This window comes from Colletotrichum paranaense, assembly GCF_030867605.1.
Source record: "Colletotrichum paranaense strain IMI 384185 chromosome Unknown Scaffold_19.1, whole genome shotgun sequence".
Lineage (NCBI taxonomy): Eukaryota > Fungi > Ascomycota > Sordariomycetes > Glomerellales > Glomerellaceae > Colletotrichum > Colletotrichum paranaense.
The window spans coordinates 314063-332480 of record NW_026848977.1 but is presented as its reverse complement, the minus strand read 5'-3'; the positions used below and the strand labels follow the sequence as shown (position 1 = coordinate 332480).

Genomic DNA, 18418 nt, shown 5'->3' with positions numbered 1-18418 from the left:
AGAAAAGAACACATGTCTTACTTGGGGAGCTTACTACAGGATCTTTTGGAGGTGTTTTTATACTAGACGACTGACCCCGCTGTGAAATCATCTCAGAGCAAGATGCCAGGGGACGGTACTACTTACTTGCCCGGCAAATCATTTCAACGGTACATCTTCCCCAAGAGGCACTTCACTAGCTGAATTCCTCTGAATCCCATCGCGTCTTATCAAAAACAACTATAATCCTACGGATTGAACATCTTTTTGTTGCTTGTTTTGTCCGTATGGTCTAGAGGACTCGAGGCAACCTCTGGAAAAGCCTGAGAAGCACCCGGTCGACCGCTACACGATGGTCAGTACATTCCTACCACACTGTTGTCCCGGTCACGAAGCCGACGGTAAATGGTACTATGCGGCTCAGCATGCGTTCTACTGTGTGCAAAGAGAATTCAGCAGTCGTGCGTTGTACGATACTCCTAGATTACTATTGCCTATGCGGCACCCGAGAAGGCTGAGATGGACGATGCCGAACTTGAGTGACAGTGAGACACAAGATGTATGCAAAAACAAACGTTTCGGTCCCTGGCATACAATCGAGACTTTTTCTTCATATCTATTGGATCAAGGGAGCTTTTTGGCCCCCGCAGCCTGATTTTGACGATATTCCTTCGCGCGCTAATTGGCTGTGATTCTGCGCGGTGCGACGCACACGATATGCATGTAAGCACGTAGCCTGGTCACAATGAGGATCTTGAACGGGGGGCTGGAAGGAATGTCGCAGCTGCGCGACTGTGGCACAATTTGCCGCTGGTTGAATCTTTGATATATAGTGTCTTCATATGAACATCCTGGGAGCTCATAACTTCGAGTTTTGGCTCATCAGTCGCAGGCGCCACCATCAGCGATGTCAAGTATATGGCAGGCTGAGGTCTTCATCTGACGATCTTTGCCTACGTTGAGCGATCTTGATCAGATTCTGGGAGCAGCCTCATTTTCAACCACGTCGCCAAAGGCCGACATAGCAGTCCGACATGGCGGCTAACCACAACCTTGGGATGGACTTTGGCAGCTATGCTTACCAGGCTGGCGGACCACGTTGGCCTCAGATGGTGTACAACATCTACAACTCGAAGGACTCGGCTGGTCCCATAACTGTCGAACTTCCAACCGTTTGGAGGTCTGAATCAATAGACGCCCAGAAAGACTGTTACGACCCGAAATTCCTGTTCCATGGCTCGGCTCCAAACTCCTACGGCTGTGCCGCCATCGCGACTTCAGCGTTACTTGTGCAGAATCATGATTTCGTCGCCGACAAGACTGCTAAAGAAGCAAATTCAAAAATCAACTTTGGATCTCTGGACAAGTTCAATGCCTCGCGAGTAATCCAAGCAATCGTCAGCTGCGTCGAAGCATCTTGTACTGGCAACAACCCCTTGGGAGACTGTGATCCGGAGGTCGCGAAGCTCAAAGAGAGTCAAGCGGTAGCCGGCAGTATGGACGTGGTCTTGAGTGGTCTCACTTCATTGTGTTCCTTCCTGACGAAAGAACCAGAAGCTGACATTGCTGGGCCTGGGGTAAGAGAAGCTGTTGATTCTAACAGGGGGAGGACTCTGGGCTGACAGTACGATAGATTGCCGTATCGTACTACATACAAGTTGCACTATGCATCTGGTTCTTTATCTTCTGCGGCCTCCTTCCTCACCAACCAGACTCCTCAACCTTTTTCAGCATGCTACGCGTCATCAGGTGGTTCTTCAGGAAATGCCGCCGACGTTCCGACGCGGAAATTGACCGCCTTCGCTCGACCTTGACACATCTACGCTCGACGCGTTTTTCCGTTGCCCTGTGTTCAGCCATGGTTGAGTTCCAGGAGACGCAGGCCTTCTTCGTCATGGCAATTGAGGCAGCGACCCTTACCATGGTTATCATGAACAGCGAGTCTCTCGCCATCCGAGTCGACGTCGGCGCCGCCAAGGCGTTCGCCACGGCAAACACGCTGCTGGTCCTCATCACGCAGGCCATCATGCAGCGGAGGGGTATGTACTGGTGGTACACATTCATACTGACAGTCATTGTCTATGTCCTATGCGCCATCATCCAGATGCTCAGCCTCCCGGCACCGTCCTCCTCCACCTCGGATCACGATCTGGAGCTCGTGGAGTGCGGCGGGCAGCGGAGTATCCTACAAACGTGTATGCAGTTCGGCAATGGCGATTACTACTTTGCCGACGGATATCTACAGTCGAGCGACAAAAGCACCTATTTTGTTATTTACACAGCAGTCATGGTATTCCTGACAGCGGATCATCTTGGAAACACCCCTCGTCTACGCAAGGTGAAAGACTTGGCTCGTCAGGCTCTCGAAAAGCGCAAGATTCGGATACCTGCATGGGTTTTCACTGTTTGGTCCGTCTTGGGGAAGCTATTATGGGCTTTCCTGGTGTTGATAATGGCTACTTCTCTATTCGCTAATGTGGCCCAAGTCCACGATTTTGTTCGATCAACAATGGGTAAGAAAAAGCAGTGGACGTTTGGCCAGGTCGTTGCGGTGCTTGTGTGGGCGCCGGTACTATCTAAGTACATTTACTATAACATTTGTAAGTCCTACCCTAGCAAGATACAATGTGGAGCCTGTCCTCTTGAATTTTGGCCCAATGGCTGACTTTCTGACTCTTTCAGTTGGTATTGAGCTTGGGGTTGGCAAGCGAATAGACAATCAGTACAAGGTCGTGCTCAACGAAGAAAATCCATCCCTCACACCTCCCGGAGCACAAGAACGGTTCAATTCCTCAAGGAACTTGGTAAATGACAGCAGCTACATCAGCTTAAGCACTATTGGAGATGGTCATGAAGATCAAAGACCCGCAAGGGCAGAGACAAGGTCGTTCTCAGGAGGGGTAAAGCGCAAGCCGTTACCACCGAGGACCGACACTGAGTTGCCTAGATGAGGTGCGTAGGACTGGATAGCAGATGGATTGAAGTGCCATATTGTAGGTCTCAATAGAGCTTGATTACCTTGCATTACGACTTTTCAAATGTGCCGACGTTCCTGCTTGTACTCGACTACCCTCTAGAAAACCAATTCCAAAGCTTCGAGATATTTCCACGATGTGATATGCCTGATAGACTTAGCCGTTCTGCAACGGTTCTGATGTGACCGAACCTTCTTGGCCTACCCGCAAGGTATCTGAACCTTGCCCTGGCATCCGCAAGCATCGTCCGCAACCTTGAATCCCTTCCTGGGATTTCAATGATAAACTTCCGTGAAGACACCATGATGGCTAGTATTTTGCCCTTCTCGTGACTCTGGGGTTTCTTCAAAGCTTTCTCCGAAAATTGTCTTCCAGAAAGCTATATTAACGAGACCGATTCTCTTCCAGGACCAGAAATTCATCAGTCTCCCAACCCATTACATCACACATCTTCCTCAAGTTGATCGATCATCTCTCACTTACACACTACCACAACTCATCGACTTACATACCCAACTCCAAACAAACAACCAACCAACCAAAGTCTTCAAGATGCCTTCTCAGACTTCCACTCTCTACTTCCTCACCCTGGCCCTTGCTGCCACAACCTCAGCCATCGCTATCCCAGTCAGGGCTATTCCCACCACTACTGGCATTACCCCCACTCCTACTATCAGTTCAGTCGTCAGCAGCTCCTCTACAATCGCCGTTGCTGCACCCTCTTCTTCGGACAACGTCCCATCTGAGGCAATGAACTGGGACTGGGCAGCAACCGCCCTCGACCTCATGAAGTCGAACATCAAGGGCAAGGAAGACGGTTCCAACATCAAAGAAGAGGAGAACGTTTCTGCTCCCTCTTCCGTTGAAGCCCCGGCTCTGGTTGTTCCAACCATAAGTAACACCTTCAGCACCCTGGTCACTCCAGCACCCAGCAGCTCCGCCATCGCCGCACCCACACTCACTCTCACCCACGACACCGCAGCCAAGGCCATCCCAACCGAAGAGGCCGTGGCCTGGAACTGGGCCCTCCCGGCCCTCAAGCTCATTGAGAGCCGCGAGCTCGGAGACTCGACATCCTTCGCCAACCGCCGCACAGGTGACAGAGCCGACAAGGTGGACAGCTCCGACCTCGTCGAGGACAAGATTGAGCAAGATTCCGAGCATGTTCAGCTCGATGAGGCCGCAAAGGAGAGCATTAAACAAGCCGAACCTCCTTCCCTGCCGCTGCAGACCGCTAGCCCTAGCGTGGAGGAGCGAGTAGAGCCTACTAAAGTCAAGGCTGACTTCACCATCCAAACCGAGACCCGTCTCTTCGAGACCATTGCGACTCCGGCTGTCGAGACTCGCGCTTCAACACCTATGACGATGGAGGCTTGAGACTCCTCGATGGGCGTGAGAGATGGAATGGAAGATCGTTACTACTACGAGTAGTCGGTAGTCCCTAGGAGATATTCTTCTCAGTAGAATAGAGTAGAAATGCAGAAGGGATTACACAACGTACAACCTGTGACCATGTTCTTGATGCTGACTATTCCGTGAGACGAGTAATTAGAACTCGCCTATCCTGACTCTTCTTGAGTGAATTGTTTGTGTCGTGGTGGCACAAAAGTCCAATGGTATTCTGAGTTCCCTGGTAACAGTTGCACAATTGGATTCGCTGGCAGTACATGTAAAAGGAATCATTGTGTGTGTGTGTGTGAGTGTCTCGGGACCTGCCGATACGCGCGAAGCGGCTACCTCATTCTACCTCGAAACAACCTAACTCAGCAAACTCAACTCCAATCAAAACATCACAGGCCCTCGGCTTTCTTTTCTTATTCCACATTGAATATCTCGCTCTGGGCAGATAAAGGTCTACGGAGATGCCCCTTTCCTAATAGGTATAATGGGAATACCAACCGACGTGTAAGCATGATGGAGAGCAAAGGGACGTGATCTTTGCAAAGTCGAAGACCATAGCGTACTTCAAAATCTAGACGCCGACACTGACGAAGTTGATTGCGGATAAAGCGGCCAAGATTCACACAACCATCCCTATTTTATACGTAGGCCGAGCCATTCGGCAAGGTCAATATGACTGGGGCTTTCCTACCTACGCACAAACGAGCTCACTTCGAAACGACCCTAAGAGATTCCCATCGAAGCCCCTCCTAGACCTGCAGAGCAGTATCCTCCCTATTCGCATGACTTCCCTTCCTCCATCCATCCGTCGGATCTCTCTTATTACTAACCCCCTTCTCAGCCCCAACCTTACCCCAACCGCCACCACCAGGCGTGTTGATGATAATCCTCTCCCCAGGCTTCATAGGCGCGCTATTCTTCGCTCCGAGATTAAACCTCCGCTCCTCATACTCCACCTCCTCGTCTCCCTTGGCCTCCCCAGCAGCACCCTTCAACCTCTTCAACGACTTCTCCCAGCTCCCCTTCTCAACTTTCCTCACCCACACATTCAATCCAGCCTCAGCGTCTTCGCCACCAGCGAGCCCATACGGTCTATACACCCGCCTCTCGCTCAAAATCGACACTTGCACAGGAATCCGGAACTCGATGTCCCTGACAACGCCATCACCGCCCCGATGCTGCCCGTCACCACCAGACCCCTTCCTCAACGAAAACTCCCGCAAAATCACGGGATACCGCCTTTCAAACACCTCCGAGTCTGTAATACGAGTATTCGTCATGTGCGTGTGTACACCACTCGTGCCCTCCCAGGTCGGTCCCGCGCCGCTGCCGCCCGCAATCGTCTCGTAGTACCCGAACCCCTTCACCTCCTTCTGTCCCGTCACGTTGCCGCCGAACCCGAACGTAAGGTTATTGCAGTCGCCCTGACTCGCCGCACACGCCTGGAAGGCTTTGAAGATGACGTCCGTCACGCGCTGGCTTGTCAGGACGTTGCCGCCTACAACCGCCGCGCCGTCTGATGGTGACAGAAGCGATTTAGGCGGAATCTTGACGTTGATGGGCTTTAGGCATCCCTGGTTCAGTGGTATGTCCTCCGAAATGAGACACCGAAGGCAGTAGATGATCGCGCTGTACGTCACGGCCTCGGGGGCGTTGACGTTGCCGTAGACTTCGGGTCCGGTGCCCTCAAAATCAAACACCGCCTCGCCCTTGTCGGCGTCGATAGTGACCTTGAGACGAATCGGGCTGCCATCGTCCATGAAGTCCACCGCCTGCAGGTCTTTACCTTCAAATCGCTTGCTAACCTCCTTCAGCAGGGTGCGGACGCACAGCTCAGCGTTATTCTGGATGTGAACCATGTAGAATTGCACAGTCTCCTCGCCGTACTCCGCAATTAGGCCTTCAATCAGCGCAATACCCTTCTGGTTCGCCGAGACCTGGGCTCTCAGGTCGTTGATGTTGTCAGCCAAGCATCGGGTTCCACTGCATCCAGGGTACTGCGCAGGCTCGTTATACAACAACTCCGTCACTCTCTTCTCGTCGAAACGTCCTTCGCTAACAAGCTTCTCACTCTTGATTGCAGCGCCCTCCTGGAAGAGCTCCTTTGAGTGAGGGGGCATACTACCAGCCGTGATACCTCCGATATCCGCATGATGCGCTCTTGACGCGGCATAGAAGAGGATCTTGTCGCCCTTGTCGTTGAAAGCCGGCATCACGAGGGTGATGTCCGGCAAATGGGTGCCTCCGTAGGAAGGATGATTGGAAATGATGACGTCGCCCTTCTTTAAATCACCTTTCCAGATTTCGGCTTGCCGCTTGACGCAGGTGGACATTGAGCCCAGATGAACGGGAAGATGGGGCGCATTGGCTACGAGACCGCCCGTCGCGTCAAAGATGGCGCAGGAGAAATCGAGTCTCTCCTTGACGTTGGTGCTGACACTGGTTTTCTGGAGTGCTCTGCCCATTTGTTCTGCAATAGCCATGAATCGATGACCGAAAATGCTCAGCATGATCGGGTCGACTTCTCGTTCGCCTTGGTTCTTTGGCGCCCTATAATCACAGGTCAGCTTCATGCTTTCGAATCAGTCTTGATCTTACATACCCATCTTCTTTAGATCCTTCCTTCTCAATGTCAATCACAACGTGGGTATCAAGAACCAGCGCAGTAGCTTTTGGCGTAACCACGATGGTCTGCGTACCATCAGCGAGCATGGCAGGTCCCTTGATAGTCTCGCCGGTGCCCAAGTCCTCAAGCTTGTACACCGGGGTATCGAGTCGGCCTTCCTCGAAATACACCTGCTGTCGGTTATGCGCCTTGTTCTGCTCCACATCTGTGCGCTTCAACTCTTTGAGCTGCTGGTCCACCGTCTTCTCCGCATGCCTAAAGCTCTTTCCAATACCGCGAACGCGCACGTCATCGACAATAATATCTCGATCGTCGAGGGTGAACCCAAACTCGTAACGGTGCTGCTGAATAAAGGCCGTGCCATAGTCCCATTCCTTTGCGTCCTTCTGCTCGTCCTGATCGGGCCTGATGATCATCAACGCCGACTCGGTACCCCTGTACCTCATGTTGAGGTACTCCTCAAACACGATTTCCTTCTCATCGAAGCCCTGGTCGCGCAATGCCTTGCGGGACTTGTCCTTGAGCTTCTCCATCTTGCTCTTCAGCTCGTCCACTGCCTTGCCGGGGTACTCCCAGACCTTGGAATCGGGCTCCTGGCGCTCGTCCACGACGTCCGCAAGTGCCATGCCGTAGGCTGATAGTACAGAAGAGTACCTATGGATGAGAATTTGCTGAATACCGAGAGCCTCGGCAATGGCAACAGCGTGCTGTCCGCCGGCACCACCAAATGTCGCCAAGCGGTGCTTGGAAGAATCGTGGCCCTTGGCTTCCGTAATGGACCTGATGGGTCTCGTCATAGTCTCATTCGCAACGGTCAAGAATCCGTACGCCACCTCGTCGACGCTCATACTCTTTCCAGCCTCCTTGTTAACCTGGTCTGCCAGTCCCTGCAGGACCTTCTTGCTGGCCTCAGGATCAAGACCCTGATCTTCATTCTCGCCAAAGATCTTGGGAAAGAACTCAGGAAGCAAACGGCCAAGGTAGAGATTAGCATCAGTCACAGTCGCCGGGCCCCCCTTTCTATAACACGCTGGACCCGGATGCGCGCCGGCAGACTCCGGCCCCACGACAAACAGCCCATTCTTCCAGAAAAGCATAGAGCCGCCGCCCGCTGCGACCGTGTTGATGTCCAGCTGCGGCGACTGAATAGTCACACCAGCGGTGGTCGTCTCAAACACATGCTCGTACCGCCCCTCGCCGAACCGAGAGACGTCGGTGCTCGTGCCGCCCATGTCGAATCCAATCACGGGGATCTTTGTCTCTTCATCGTACGACGTGATGGCGTATCCCACAACACCGCCGGCCGGACCGGATAGAATGGCTTTGAGTCCGGTGAAGTTCTCCACGTCAACCAGGCCGCCGTCGCTTTGCATGAACTCGCACCGGGCGCCCTTGGCACCTTCTTCTTGCTGAACGCTCCTCGTCCCCAGACCACCTTCGAATCCAGCCTGGAAACCCGAGATGTACTTTTTGATTGCTGGCGTCAAATACGCATCCGCGCAAACAGATGTCGCTCGCGAGACCAGCTTGATCATGGGCATGAGTTCGTGACTGAGAGAAATGTGTTTGAAACCAATTTCCTTTGCAATCTTGCCGACCAAGGCTTCATGGTCGGGGAAGGTGTAGCCGTGCATCAAGCATACCGCAATACTGCGTATACCCGAGTCGTAGACCTCCTGCAACTGATCCTTGATACTCTGTGCCTCGGGACGCTGTAATATTCTTACAGCCTCCCCCGAGGTCCCCTGAACAAGCTCCTCTCGAGCTGCCTCTGGCGTTCCAGCCTTGGCAGACACTTCAGTCAAATGCCTCGTCGGGTCCTCTGCATAATCCTCCAGCGTAACGCGCTCATCAACCTCGACGACCCTCTCATATAGCACATCCGGCTTCCGGATCGCCAAGTCAAAGATCTTGGGCCTGCTCTGGTTGCCGATGGCGAGGCAGTCCTTGAACCCCTTTGTCACGACCATGGCGATCTTCTCGCCCTTGCGCTCCAGCAAAGCATTAGTGGCTACGGTGGTTCCCATGCGGATGGAATTGATTCTCTTTGTGTCGAGGGCCTCGCCGCGGGGGATTTCCCTGCCGAGGAAGTGCGACATGATGCGCCGGATTCCCTCGAGGGGCGCATCTTCATAGTTGGCTGGGTCTTCGGATAGGAGCTTGATGATTGTCTCTTTCCCATTGAGCTCGCCGACGCAGTCGGTGAAGGTACCGCCGCGGTCGATGGCGATGCGGATGCCGCGGTCTCGTGAGTCTGAAGCCATTATGACGGTAGACCTCAAGGATGTTGGGGTGAGTTCTCGAAGATTATTCAGGCAGGAGTCTTGGTTCACAATGCAATTGAAACTATCAGAGAGCGTCCTTGCAAGGCTGAAACAGAGTTTGAAGCAGAGTTTAATGGTATAGACGAAGACTAAAGATCATTAATTGAACACGATGATCCGATGACAAATGATATCGGTAGGTATCGACGTCAACGGGATACCTACCTTACAACGGAGGGCGTTGCCGATAAGATAAGGAGCTTAGGAGCTCCGCACCCCACTACTAGCGTGATCTACCCCGCCTTCCGCAGCCGTGGAGCAGTGGGCGGTGGTGACATGCTAAGGTAGTTGAGTGGAGGCGTTCTTGCACTTCCAGCCGTTAAGGTAATGCAGTGGGGAAGCAATCGCATTCAAGGTGTGTGTCGAAGTACTAGGGAGATAATGTACAGATATCAAAAGAAAATTAATTGGAATGACGAACTAAAAAAGAGTTCACCCACCCGGTGCTGAATTGGAGGCTACATCTCTTGGTGCTCATGCTGGGAATCGAACTCGAACTCGGAGCCTGTCGTCGAGTAGGCTGTTGGGCGTAGATATTGATTGTTGATCTTGAACCACTCCACCACCCAGCCAGTTTGACCTGACCCGTCGACCTAGACGGGCGCCTGCTGGCTGGTGACGGATATGGGTTTGGCGGGACCTATATGGGTTTTTTGTGTATTCAGGTGGTGGAATATGCCATGGGATGAAGTGTGGGAAGGTACCTGGGGTATAACCTGCACAGCTACCTCCGTGGCCACCGGTCGGTATGCCATCTTTCTCTAAGAATACCTAATGCAAAGCCGAAGAGTGTCCCTTACTTGGTTTTCAAGGGTGTTTCTTCTCGTCCCTGCCTCTGTTCTATGACAGTGCGACTAAGCAGAGGCATTATGGCTCTAGTTAACGTGAAGCAATCGTCATTGGCCAAAGAAGGCAGTCCATGAGATGTATATGTGCGTCAATTATTAAGTATGTATGTATAGTAATCTTGTTCTCGTCCCCAGCGATGCCAAGTTGCCTGGCATCGGTCGTTTCCATGTCTTTCAAGTCATATAGTCTTACAAACAGCGACTGCTCTGCGCTGCGCTCTCTCGTCTTCGTGTCCGATTGTTGGTACAAAAAGTGTGTATCGCGCCGGCGCCAAAGGGGTGAAAAATGGTAGGGACTAGTGGGTGACGACCCTCACAGCCTGGAGCATCATGCCAAACATGAAGCCTCGCGCCACCTCTTGGATCTGAAGACTGTCAAAGATACGTCCCAATGCGTCGGTCGTCGCTGCCTGTCCCATAACGCCAGACAAAGCAGCCGGAACACCTCGTTTGATCAGGAGGTTGCGTGCCTTGATGCGCAGTATCTCCTTCTCCTCCTCTGTCATCTCGGCAGGCCAGGTGGCCCGCTCCTCATCAGTCGGCATCGTATTCTCTCTCAGCTTGCGAAGGTGGTATGCGAGTCCTTCGTCCTTGGTGTTGGCGTCGATGACGGATTCTTGCATCATCTTTTGGATCGCGATCAAGGACGGGTTACCAGGTCGCAAAAGGAACGACTTTGCTGCAGCTAGCAGAGTTCGTCGAATGTTCCAAGCGGATGAGAGCGTGTACATCTCATTAATAATTGCGAAGACTAGCTCAACAGCCACATTGGTTTCCTGCTCCTGAAGAGGAGAGTATTGGCGTGCAGGCTTCGCCTCCTTCTTCTTCGACTGCGTCTGCGGAAGACCCGGCGAAAGAGCCCCCATGGAGTTGCGCGGGGAAATGACTTCGTCCATCTTAGCCTGCATGTCCCCTTGAGTAGGCGACTGGTAGTCTTCAGGCATCTCGTCCGGCGGCGGAGGTAGGTACTGAAGGTTCATGACATCGAGGCTCGTGGATGAGGGAGATCGAAGGGCGGGTGACTGCAAAGGCGCCAAGCTCGAGGCTCTACTATGTTCGCGACTGCCAGTAGCACTTGGAGTGTTCCTCTCCCAGCGATCGGAACGAGGCTTGAGGCTGTCTGCCTCGGTATCGCCTCGGGGGTCAAAGCTAGGTCGTCGTTCCATAGGGGCGATCTTGCCTGGCTGGGTTGAGACAATCGAAGATCTTTGGCTGTCAAGACTGTCCCGGCCCTTCCGAGGACCCACTCCAGTCGTCGGCGAAGTCAGTGCTGCGTTTAGACTGGTAGTACTGTCCATCCTTGGTGGTGTTCCCGTAGACCAGCGATGATTTGTTGTTTGAATTTCCGACAACGAGGATGCGGTGTTCTTTCTTGGGCCAAGACCGATGTTGTTGAACATGCCAGTCACGCCGCCAAACACTGCCTTGCCGCCCTCCATGGCACCCTTGGGACCCAATGTCAAGACGTCCAACATGTTCTTGCCAACCGTGTCCCATGGGAGACCTGACTTGGAGTTGCTGTGGCCATGGCCTGAATCTTTCTCAAGGAAGCGTTTCATGCCCTCGCTCTCTGCGAGTGACTTATACCAACAGGCGTCCTTCACATAGCGCTCCAGTTCACCACGTAGCGACGCCCGCGTGTGCGACTTCCAGTTAGGAAGCGCAGCATGCTGCTCGGTAAAAGCTGTCACGCCCGAAATGTTTGCAATACGTCTCAAGATCTCGTGCAGAGTCTCAAAGTCAGAGTACTGCCTCACAATCATCCAGCCGGGGTAGTGAGACGAAGATGGCTCAATCTGAACCATGTAGTCCCAATTGGGCTTGCTTCGGATACGGTTATTGTCGTTGCCATCCTCATACAGAGTGATGGTAGCGTTGTGCAGTGTCAGAGGAAGCTTGCGAGAGCTTTCCTCAGGAACCTCGGGCTCCTCCTTCGCGGGCGGCACGATCTGGTCAAAGTTCAAAAATTGGGATGCGCTCCCGCTAGAGGCGTGTTTGGATGAAGGCTGTTTCGGCGACGACTTCTGGCTGGAAGAGTCCGTGACAGGCGAGTGCATGCTTTCCCGCTTAGAAACATCGGACTCATTCGACCCATTCGAACCATTCGTTGACGGCTTCTCCGCGGAAGACAAGGACCTCGGTGACAGCTCCCCGGGGGAAGACACAATGTTGCCCTCGGTAGTCTGTACTATCGGTTTAGACGCCGAGTCAACGCTCTGTCGCGTCTTGACTCTCTTAGCTTCTTCTTCGGCGATCAGAGCGTTCATTCGCTTCATCTCCTCCATAGCTTCTTCCATCTCTTCGTCAGCTTTGCTGAGCTGCTTCTTGTGTGAGACCAATGATCCTTTGCGGCGCTCGCGTTCCATATCTAAAGAGTTGCGGTTTCCCTTGGTCAGGGCGATGTTGCCGACGTTTCCGTCAATATCAATGAAGGCGTTCGCATTGTTGACCGCGCTGGCAGCGCTGGCAGTAGCTGCCTCGGGACCCGTCTGCATGCCAACGTCGATAGCCTGACTAAAGTCGGGTTCTCCGGCTTCCAATAGGTAGACGATCCAGGCATTGATCCACTCCGGCGACGAGCATGACTGCAAGGTCATCTCAAGAATGACTCCTGCTAGGATTTCCCGGAGGAACACGCGAGCAGGGTCGCAATTGTATGCCGACCGTTCTAGGAACCCAAGGAGGTCGTCTGCGACATTGTGGAATTTTGCAGCCTGTTGGGACCGACTCAGAAGGTTGGCCAGATTCGAGTTGGGGTTTTCTTCGAGGTACTTGGAGATGACCTCTGGGGCTGTCGAGTTCGGTTCGTTGTTCTGGTCGGTGAAGGCAGAGGACAACTCGGAAAGGAAGACGATGAACATGGACGACGCATTGGTCATGAAGTCGAGGAAGGAATCGGCGGGTCGTTTGCGGTAGAGGTGGTTCGACACGGAGAGGAGAAACGAGTTGAGGAGTCTCCGACAGGAAAGAGGGAACGAGCTGTCCGTCGGAAGAATCGGGTTATACCACCACTTGACGTAGTCGCGGATGACGGCGTCCACCAAACCAGTCAACGCCTCTCGCGTCTCGGGCTGAAAATCGTCGAATCCATGGATAAGTCGGTCTTCCTCCTCCTCGTCGTTCTTGGGTGGCTCTGCGATCTTGACCAACGCCAGGCGCTGAAGCACGTCAATTCCCTTCTCGCCTCGGACCGCCCGGGACACCTCTGGATGGCGCGCTTCGTACGAAATGAAAGCGACAATACCACCAAAAGCGCCGATCAGGACGAGTCCAACCTTTCCAAGGATGAAGTATGTCGAAGCTGCCAGGCCGACTGCAACAGCACCTAGAGTCTCGGGTGTCGCGGTCGACAAGAACTTGAGGACTTTGGTCACCAAGTCATCTTCTTCTTCAACCTTTCCACCCGGCTGCTGCGCTTCCGGGATGGCTGCCGCTGCTGTTGAGGGAGCAGAGGCAATTGTCGCTTTCTCTTCAGTCGCAGGGAGGATTGTAGATGGTGTCGTTGTAGTCGTTGCCGTTGTTGTTCCGGTAGCCGGGAGCTTCTCGTCGGCGACGGGAGATGCGCCGCCCGGTGGATGCACTTCGGCCGGCGTCGAGTCCATGTTTGCTTAGTTCGTCGGTCTATTGATTTCGGGGGCCGCACTCTCTCTCACACATCCCTGGCGCTGGAGGTGAAGACCAAGCGTGCATTAATCGAGTAAAGTAAGAAGCAAATTCGAGAAGGCTCCTGACCGTAAGCAAAGAGCAAGAGCAGCAAACGGCGGTCGTCGTCAGCTGCAGGCGCAAGCTCTAAAAAAAAAAGTTGGCAGAGGACAGTTGGCCGACCTTTCCGTAAGGTGGTTTCTCGTCAGCCACACGCAGCTATGAACGGTAGTGTTTCGAAAAAAGTCCAGCAGAAAGAAAAAAAAAGGCGTGCGCCGACTTGAAGTGAACCAGAACCAGAATCAGATCTCGTTTTAGGGGGGCCTAAGCGCTGATGGGACTGGGGGAGGACGGGAAGCGAATTCTTGTTGACGTCCACGGTGGAGCTTCTAGCAAATTGGCCCGCCTTGAATGGGAACGCAGATGTGCTCAAAATATTCGCCAAAGCTCTAGACTCCTAATTTTAGTGACGAAACCCCTGTACCGGTCCAGTCGCTAGTAGAAAATCCCCGTGTTTCTGGGCAATGTCTGTCCACTCTGTCTGCTCTGATTCCACTTGTTTATTAAAACCGTCTGTTGGATCGTCAATAATTGCAGCATACTTGTTAAGTCTGTACTCCATAGGCATGGGATCATTAGCATTGAATAGGGGAAAGGGATGGGCAGTGCGGCGCAGAATCAGATGGACAGATGGACAGAATATGGGGTTGAAACACATCTCAAGCAGCGGTGGAAGGACCATTCTAGTTCAGCTGGTTCAGGAGGCGGCAGATGCGCGCTCGAGGTGAGACAAGATAACGATATCCCTTGCATAGAGTGACGCGACAGGGTCTCAATGTTGGAGATTAACGTCTTTTAGTGCTCTGCGCCGCAAAATTATCCCCAAACTCCCTCCCGTCCTTGGCGTGCAACGTCTCCCCCGGAAAGTAACCATATCTTCCACACTACCATCCTAGGAGTGCTTACCTAAGAAACCTGGGCTGTTGGCCATCACGTGCCCTCGCGTCACATGTCTATGCGAGGCCGATTACGTCACCTGTCAAAAGTCGCGACAGACCACTTTACTCGACTGACGGCAACGCGCCTGCAGTGTCGTTGACAGCTCATTGTGCATGCGATTGACAACACATCAGACATCCTCAACTTCTCCAATTCAGCCTTGACAATCGCGCCAATCTTTCTAGCCTTACGTTAAGCCACAATCTCACCTACCATATCACCCATTGGTACCGCGAATTTAGCGAACGTCCAGTCAATCATGCCATTCACCAAGGGTACTAAACGCGCTGCCCCACGCGACTCGCGCAGCGACTCCGAGGATGAGGTCATCGCCAAGTCCAACAAGAAGACCAAGACCGCAAAGAATGGCGCAAGCACAGATGGGGTCGATAAGGATGGCAACCCTTTCTGGGATGTGAGTTCAATGTCTAACTTGATACACCTCGTAGCTTGGCCTCCTAACACGCCTCTCTTCCCCTTAACAGCTCTCCAACAAGCGCCGTATAGGCCTCTCTCAATTCAAGAACACCACCTTTGTCAACATTCGCGAGTTCTACGAAAAGGACGGCGACATGCTGCCAGGCAAGAAGGGCATCTCTCTCACGGTGCCCCAGTACGAGGCCCTTGTCAAGGCCATGCCCGCTATCAGCGAGAAGCTGCGTGCCATGGGCCACGACGTCGAGGACGTTGAGGAGGACGGTGGCGCTCCCACTGCCGTCGAGGCCCCGAAGCCCGCGGCCAAGGAGAAGTCACGAGCTAAGAAGTCCAACATCGAGGCCACTAGTGACGAGGAGTCGGACTAGGAATCGGATTCGAGTGACAAGGATGACGACAACGAGTCTGAGTCTAATGAGGAAACGGGAAGTGAATAGTTCGATTCGAGTTCGAGTTCCGAGTGAGGGCAAGGGGGCAGGCGTTATTGAGATCAAAAGTTGCGCGCTTCGTTCGGATTTGTTTTGTTGCTTTGTCCTGGTCATGGCAAGACAGGGTTTGAGGTATGAAAACGGAGTGAGGATATGAGGCCAACACGGTGTTCTAAGGAGTTGCAATAGCCAGCTAGCTGAGCTCGATGTGCACAAAAAATTCCGGATGTTGTCTGACCATATTTTGGGCATACCCCCCTTCGAGTTCGTTCGGGAGGTATGCTTCTATGCTTCCTCAATTCCTCTCATTCACCCTCCTATCAGCCTCCCTGATGTCTGTTTGAGTGATCGCCGTCACGCAAGATATCGAGCTGGTTTTGGTATTTGCTATAGACCTCCCATCAAGCTATTACAACCAAGGAAATATTCAAATTGACTCATGATAGACCCAAAGGGGCCGCGAGCGCGGAAGAGGGGCAGAAATCCGTAATAGAATCGTCGCACAGGGACCACGTTCTACTCATTCGTAACTTCAGGCCAAAACTGCGATGTTGAAAGAATGCAGCGGAGGTAGTGGGACGAGACCGCTTAAGCAACGCCGGACATCCAGACAAAGATACCACAAGCCCATTTTCAGAAACGATTGGGCCTTTAGATTCAGTCAGATAGCTCGCATGAAAGGCCAAGACAAAGGATATTTTGTGCGAGAGGCTATGCATTTCTGCCATGAAGGAATCGCAGGTCAAGATTGGTGCGCGGAAGATATGAGAAGAAGTTCGACCCTCAAACATAAATGATGTACAACGCTACGGTCTGGGATTTCGGTGCCAAACTAGCCCATGTCCGGGGTTCCTCCAATACCTCATACTTGAAAAGACGCCTATCGAGCCTCCTGTCGAAGAAGAGCCAAGTCAAACTGCATCTGATGCTTTACGAATCACTTGAAGCTAGATTGTTATTAGAAGATGTGTAATGATTTCTGACGACGCTGCGTTGCAGACACTTGGCGCGGACAGCGGGAAAGTGTCATAAAATTAAGGTTCTCTTGGAACATTCTCGAGAGACGTCGGTGAGGAAACATGATCAACCCCAGATGCTCACTAGATTCATGGAACAGCGGGCGTCTTCGCCACAAGACTTGTTGAATACAACCTTTTGGGGAGAAAGAGAGAGAGAGAGAGAGAGAGAGAAATTTGCCACTGGTTTTACACAGCAATCACCATCTGTCGTATATCTTGGCACTGTATGATACTTCTGAATCATATTTGCGAGAGCCATCTGTACTTATCTATGAACATAGATGTACAAGTGATCATTCGCAAGGCACACTTATTGACTGGTACATTTGACTGGCGGGTTTCCTGCTTTCACAGAAACGTGTGCCATAGAGTTCGATTCGCAAAGAATTAGACACAACAACATGTAGAAACGAAGAAACGAGTCCCTGATAAGTCAAGACCCCTAGTATAAGTCATTAAGAACCGGAATTCAAAGTCGGATATCCATTGACGAGCCTCTGCTATTCGAGTTGCGGCCACGTCCACATGCCTGATTCTTCGTTACCAAGTGACTTATACGCCACCTTGTTGCAGAGGGTAGTCTGGTTAGCCTTCATGAACTACACCATAGCCAACATCAAAAGCGAAGACGTTTCACAGAAATACTGTACGCTGTCACGGCGAGATGAGGAACAGCAAACTCATATCGTACCTGCCATAAGCCACGCCATCCAGCATTCGGAACGATTTTCATATGGCCCGCAACCGCCCCGGAACTCGCCCGTAGGAGGACCCCAGCCGGCTCCGTTGTGTCGCACGGAGGATTACTGTGGGAACACGGGAAGATCATGCCGGATCTTGACAAAAGGTCAGTGTTTGCAGATAAGGCAGGAGGAACCAACCAGCCCATGCACATCTTCCAGGCCCATGGCCTCGCTTTGCCCAGCGCAAATTAAACAAGACCCATACGGGATATCATCATCGCGCAATGATGAGCGAGGCATTTCCATTGCAAGTACTTCGTACGTCGTACCTGTTTCCGACCGAGGTTCACAGAAACAAGCTCCAGGCCTCTATTGGTGGCCTCAACGTTCATTCGCAGGCACATGCTTCCTCCTCTGCAAACATCCATCACCCGGAACCATTGAGAGTTTCCCTCCAATTTCAAATTTCCCAATTCCATGTTGACCCCCTCCCCCCATGTCAAATGTTTGATGATCCCGCAACGGTAATCATCAGCATTAAATTCACTAATACTAATTTTCTGGAGGGGTCACCGTTTTAGTGTACAGGTTTGGGGTCCGAAAAAGAAGTTAGTCGCCGGTGCTCCCCCGGCGCCCGTTGTAACCCCCCGCAATCCTCCCCTTCATTTCGTTGAAACGCTTCTTTTCTTTCCGTTGGAAACGGTTATCACAAAACGGCGTGTTGAATACTCTGTCCGCACTCTGCAGTGTAAGTACCTTTGCACTAAGGTCAGATCCATGTCTAAGGGGACCAAGACGATCTCGCCTAGTTTCAATGTTTTCTTCACCTTGCGCCACAGATGTAGGAAACATCTACACAGAGAACACTGGGAAGTTAAACGTTCAATGTTCACAATCACTTGCAAGTGCAGCAGGATATCTACTCGCGCCATTGCCTCAAGTAGCAGCATTCAGAAATAACGCATTCTTCCCCGCTCTGGACAGCTGCTCGTCTCCCTCGCGATGCTAAGTTTGGAAAGAACCCTACTCCCCTCCCATTGTGTCATTGGGCACAACTCA

At 52.4% G+C, this 18418-nt stretch overlaps 5 protein-coding genes across 5 annotated transcripts; 3 read left to right on the top strand and 2 right to left on the bottom strand.

Annotated features, from left to right (window-relative positions):
- Positions 1 to 1013: 1013 nt before the first annotated feature.
- CPAR01_15409 (uncharacterized protein) lies at positions 1014 to 2930 on the top strand (the record flags this gene model as incomplete). Its single annotated transcript, XM_060499658.1, has 3 exons — positions 1014 to 1556; positions 1613 to 2579; positions 2662 to 2930. The coding sequence occupies 3 exons, from the start codon at positions 1014 to 1016 to the stop codon at positions 2928 to 2930; spliced, it is 1779 nt and encodes a 592-aa protein (XP_060341658.1).
- A 576-nt stretch (positions 2931 to 3506) lies between these two features.
- On the top strand, positions 3507 to 4331 carry CPAR01_15408 (uncharacterized protein; the record flags this gene model as incomplete). Its single annotated transcript, XM_060499657.1, has 1 exon — positions 3507 to 4331. One exon carries the CDS (start codon positions 3507 to 3509, stop codon positions 4329 to 4331), a length of 825 nt encoding a protein of 274 aa, XP_060341657.1.
- A 773-nt stretch (positions 4332 to 5104) lies between these two features.
- On the bottom strand, positions 5105 to 9245 carry CPAR01_15407 (hydantoinase B/oxoprolinase; the record flags this gene model as incomplete). The annotated part of the gene is made up of 2 exons (XM_060499656.1): positions 5105 to 6905; positions 6958 to 9245. The coding sequence occupies 2 exons, from the start codon at positions 9243 to 9245 to the stop codon at positions 5105 to 5107; spliced, it is 4089 nt and encodes a 1362-aa protein (XP_060341656.1).
- A 1204-nt stretch (positions 9246 to 10449) lies between these two features.
- CPAR01_15406 (uncharacterized protein) lies at positions 10450 to 13755 on the bottom strand (the record flags this gene model as incomplete). The annotated part of the gene is made up of 1 exon (XM_060499655.1): positions 10450 to 13755. The coding sequence occupies one exon, from the start codon at positions 13753 to 13755 to the stop codon at positions 10450 to 10452; it is 3306 nt and encodes a 1101-aa protein (XP_060341655.1).
- Positions 13756 to 15053: 1298 nt separating this feature from the next.
- Positions 15054 to 15597, top strand: CPAR01_15405 (transcriptional Coactivator p15; the record flags this gene model as incomplete). Its single annotated transcript, XM_060499654.1, has 2 exons — positions 15054 to 15209; positions 15280 to 15597. The coding sequence occupies 2 exons, from the start codon at positions 15054 to 15056 to the stop codon at positions 15595 to 15597; spliced, it is 474 nt and encodes a 157-aa protein (XP_060341654.1).
- Between the last annotated feature and the right edge of the window lie 2821 nt (positions 15598 to 18418).